Source organism: Vespa velutina, chromosome 11 (assembly GCF_912470025.1).
Source record: "Vespa velutina chromosome 11, iVesVel2.1, whole genome shotgun sequence".
In the NCBI taxonomy this organism is placed as follows: domain Eukaryota; kingdom Metazoa; phylum Arthropoda; class Insecta; order Hymenoptera; family Vespidae; genus Vespa; species Vespa velutina.
The window spans coordinates 2,544,950-2,549,949 of record NC_062198.1 but is presented as its reverse complement, the minus strand read 5'-3'; the positions used below and the strand labels follow the sequence as shown (position 1 = coordinate 2,549,949).

Below are 5,000 nucleotides of genomic sequence, written 5' to 3'. Positions count from 1 at the left end.
TTTTGGTAATAGGGCTGGCGGTATTGTCAGAGTCTGAAAAAAAAAAAAGAAGAAAAAGAAAAAAAAGAATAATCACGATTAAAATATAATTATGTCATATTAGAAAGAATTGTAAACAATTTTATTTATTTTTAATGATGTTACTTTTCCTGGTGCAAGGGCTTCGTACTGATGTCTTAACGATTGTAATTCATAATCGCAGGTAGATAAAGCACTTCGTAATTCATAATGAAGCACTATGTCGCTTCTTAATTCATTAAATTGCTGACATATTTGTTCCGTAGGTGGAGGATTTAATTCTGCAAGATCCATTAATCAATATGGACATTCAGTATTTTATATATGATCATATTAGTAATATAATAATATAAAAATCATATGTCATGATTTATTACCTATGCTTAATTCGTTTAACATCTGTTCGATGCCTTTCATTTTTTTTTGTCCAAGACTACTTGGCAATTTGATTCTTTGCGATCTCAATGAAACTCCACTGTTTTTGAAGTCAGGGAACTTAATACCGGCAGATTCTACAGCCTGAAAATAATTATTTTGTAGTTTAGCTTATCTTTCAAAAAAAAAAAAAAATAAGATTTAATATTAAATAGATATATTCATACATGAGAAGCATCAGTTTTATTTGGTCTGTTCCTAGAAGAATTACTACTTTTTTTGGAAGGTTTTCTTTCGCTTTTTCTAGGATCTGCTTGATGATCCGCTGCTGTTATAAGTTTTTGCAAATCTTGAGTTTTTCTGTCCCTTTCCTTCTTTCTTTGTTCTATCTTACGCAATTCAGCTAATAAAGTCTGTTCTTCTTCCACTTGTTCCGGAGTCCGTTCGAATAATTTCTTTAGCTGTTCTTTTCTACGTTTCTCATGTTCTGCATCAAAAGAGTAAACTCTATCTGTATGAGATTTTGCTTTAGTCAAGGCTGCGCAAACTTGATAATATCTAAAATTAAAAAATGAGATATCATAATATCTGTATAGAATTAAATAAATAAGAACAGAATAAAAATTAGAAAAAACCTTTCTTTCAATTCTTCAACAGTTCTGGCAGGAAATTTGGCTCTATCCCATCTATCTTTAATTATAATAAATCTAAGATCAAATCTTCTACATAAATCAAACAAATGATCTGTTTCTGCTCGAGTCCAACCATTAGTAACTAAATGTTGAACATATTCTGCATTTGTGTACGTTGGTATGGGTACTTTTTTATTAAATTTAGCAAAAGGATATTCCTTTCCTGCATCAGCAACTCGTCTCCAATGATGGAAAACAGCACCATCAGTTCTAGCTGGATTAGTAAACGGAGTCCATTTCCATGGTCTTACCTTTTTCATACCTAACTTAGCTCTAACTTGTTTATATCCCTTAGCCGTATCGGTTGGAAATAATGGTGGTACGTCATTGTTATCCTTGCACAATAAAGCGAACACCTCTCTGTGCATACCCTCTGGACGTTTGGGTACCTTATACTCATATTTCTTTTTATTCTTTTTATCACTTCCCAAAATAGATTCTTTCGTAAGTTCCGTTGTAGTTGGAACTTCGATATCCAATATATCACGTACATCTGACATTTTGTCGTTTCAACTTAACTCTTAATTTTCAAAATCAACGAAATTGAGGTTATGTTACAGACGTTATAAACAATCGCATCGTCGAAAAAAATATCATTTTTTAGGACACAAATTAAAGTCCTCGTCAAAAATACATTCCTATCGATGATAAAACAAACGGTAAATCATATGGGAAATAAATTGATCACTGTTTACACATAAAAAATATGTTCAAAACATCCAGCTCTATCGATGACACGATAGTTTGACATGACGCTGAAATGTACAGCAGCGCCACCTCTTAGATATAACTGTAATTTTTTCTCAATATTTATTACATTTGTATTTTCGAAACTCTTTATGGATCTAATATAATCCTTTCCACTGATTATTTAATAAAAATATTTGCATATACATACATATATATATATATATATATTTATAAAAGTTATTTTTTTATCTTATTTATTTTCTAACTTTATATAATCATTTATATACGTACATAGTTTTAATGTCAAAAGAACATTTTATCAATTTCGTATACACGACACGAACTTATTTTAGAAACGTTTTCGTAATACTATCGCCAAAAATCACGAACTTGAAACAACTCTCTCTCTCTCTCTCTTTAATCTAATAGATTAGTTAATATGTATTAGTTTAGATTTAATTTTAAATAATCGTACATATTGTAATCGTTAAGGTAGGTCAAGGTAACTTCGACCCACTTTGATCGTCGCTGATTTTCGACATATATACATATATACGCATACATATCTCGTATACATATCTACGCATGCGTAATACTCATGCACATACATGTTACAAAGCATTTCTCACATACAATTATTACATAATCTGTTACAGTTCACGGATACGGTAAATTGAAATATAAATGCTTATTAAATATGTAATGATAAACAAATAAACAAAAAAAAAAAAAAAAAAAAAAAAGAAAGAAAGAAAGAAAACAAAAAAAATAGGAGAAAAAACATTAAAAATTATTTCCACTATATTATCATTAAATCGAATTGAATTAATTCATTATTATTCTCGAGCGATGATACAGTATGTGATTTGATCGATCGATTAAAAAAAGTTTCCAACGAAGAACAGATATTATTAATTAAAAAGATCTACAGGTACATTTTCAAGATATTATCGATTAATAATTGAACGAAGAAAAAAAATTAACGCGAGACAAATAATTCTTTCATGAGTATATAAAGTAAGGCCAATAAAAAAGTTCATATGATTTGTTTCTTTCGAGTCATCTTTGTGATATTGGTAGTTCAGATTAAAAAACGTAAATACTTACGCATCATATACGTTCACTTTTATAGGTATGTATGCCCTTTTAATTCCTTTTTTGTTTTTTTCTTTTTTACCGTCATCTCTCTCTCTCTAATTTTCTTCTTATGGATGTAACACTACTACATATTACATTAGTCACGTTGCCTTACTACCGTATACAGTAAATGACTAGTGAGCTCGTTGTGTTCGAAATCAAAGGAGTGGGGAGTATAGATCGTTGTGTACACGGCGAAGAGAGGTAAAGGAGTTTGAAAGAAAGGGAAAGTTCAGAGTGAGAGAACACCGGTTGGTTAGATCTTCGTGTTCAGTACGCGAAAAGCGAGTGGCGAGTGGTTCACTCGGTATACAAGCACGTTTCGGAGATAATCTCTCTCTCTCTCTCTCTCTTTCTCTTTCTCTCATATAAGAGATTTCTTTTTCTTCTTCTTCTTCTTCTTCTTCCCTCCTTATATTTCTTTTTCCATCTTTTTCTATTTTTTTTTCTTTTTTTTTTTTAATTTCTTTCGAACGAACATATTTTTTGAAAAAAAAAACATATATATATATGTATATGTATATATATGTGTGTATATATATACATATATATATGTATATATATATATGGAACGACATGAAGAACTCAGTCGGTATCGTTTGAAAAAGTTTCTTTGTTCTCGCAAATAATTGGAATGGTACAAAGGTGAGTCTTTGATAGATAAGAATATATATATATATATGTGTGTGTATGTCGCGTGTCGTGTGTGATTCGTGTACCTGTGCGTGTGTGCGTATACATATGTATATTTATCGTAATGTATAATTTTTATTAGAATATATTTTATTGGTTTATATTTTTGTTTTATTTTCAAAGAAAAAAGAGAAAAAAAGAAATAGAAAAAGAATTATTATCAATTTGTTAGAAAATTATTCGATCGAAATTAAAACGATTATTTGTTATTGAAGATAGATATTGTTTGTTCAAACACAATATCATTTTAAGAGGATTATTTTTAATAAGATCGCGTTATATACCAATTTTATAATTTATATATGTATTTCGATAATCGATAAATTCATATACACGTTCTGTTCATATATTTTTTTTATTCCTTTTAAGAAAGTTATAGAGAATATTTATACTTATACATATATATATATATATATATATATATATATATATATATATATATATATATATCTGTTTTGTTTCTTTTTTTTTCTTTCTGACAAAACTAGTTTCATAACGAGATTGTGAAAACGATTATTATTCGAGCGTGAAATATTTCTAAAAGGTTATTTCGATGGGATCGCTTGAAATATTTAAAAATTTTTACGTGTCAATTATATGCGCTTTTATATTGAATTCCTTCATTCGTTTTACAAATATTATTATATTACTTTTTATTTCTTTCATTATTTGTTTAATCGTCAAATTATTTACATCGTCGCATCGTCGTACATTATTCTTATCAAGAGGAGAAAAAAAATATTTCTTTTTTTTTTTTTTTTTTTCTTTTTTTTTCTTTTTTTTTTCTTTTTTTCTTAATTTAGAATTTTTCGCTTACTTATGTCCTTCGAAATTAGATATGCATCTTCATACGTATGACATACGTATACATGTTCTTGATATTTTATTATCTTTTTACGTTCACTTTACGTTCAAGCATATATATATATATAAATATATATATATATATATATATATATATATATATATATATATACACGTTTATCGTTTTCTTCATTATCAAACTTTATTAATATGTCATTTGCACATTAGTTAAAAGAATTACGTTAGTTCATTGGTATCCTCTTTAAGATCTGCGCACGGTTAAATAATACTATTATAGAACGCTTATGCAATCGAGAAAATTTCACTTTCCACGATGCAATCGTGTCCGGTTGAACGTTCGTGATGAGCGGTCATATGTACTTGTATTCGTAGTTACACATAATATTTCTCTATGTATGTACGTAATGTGTCATGTATATACGTTTATATATGCGGAATAGCATGATATCAAAGTAATTTTTCAGTAGAATACATATATTTTATTTTTAACCTCTCACTTCACTTATATATATGTATATGTGTGTATGTATGTACATATATATATATATATATATATATATATATATATAT

General features: G+C 28.1%; 2 protein-coding genes across 3 annotated transcripts in view; one reads left to right on the top strand and one right to left on the bottom strand.

Annotated features, from left to right (window-relative positions):
• LOC124953076 (DNA methyltransferase 1-associated protein 1) overlaps nt 1-3,114 on the bottom strand; it is a 3,359-nt gene extending 245 nt beyond the window's left edge. Inside the window, exons 1-6 of the mRNA XM_047503967.1 lie at nt 2,883-3,114; nt 1,029-1,723; nt 621-951; nt 396-537; nt 145-299; nt 1-33 (exon numbers count right to left, since the gene is read on the bottom strand). The exon at nt 1-33 is cut by the window's left edge and continues 245 nt beyond it. Coding sequence (XP_047359923.1) covers nt 1-33; nt 145-299; nt 396-537; nt 621-951; nt 1,029-1,585 — 1,218 coding nt within the window. The 5' untranslated portion in view covers nt 1,586-1,723; nt 2,883-3,114. The remainder of the gene's footprint in view (nt 34-144; nt 300-395; nt 538-620; nt 952-1,028; nt 1,724-2,882) is intronic.
• Nucleotides 3,100-5,000, top strand: part of LOC124953079 — an 8,323-nt gene continuing 6,422 nt past the window's right edge. The window contains exon 1 of one of the 2 annotated variants that reach the window (XM_047503970.1): nt 3,100-3,116. The gene's annotated coding sequence lies outside the window, so the exon portion shown is untranslated. Of the gene's footprint in view, nt 3,117-3,386; nt 3,558-5,000 lie in introns of those variants that run through there. The other variant, XM_047503969.1, reaches the window with a different exon arrangement.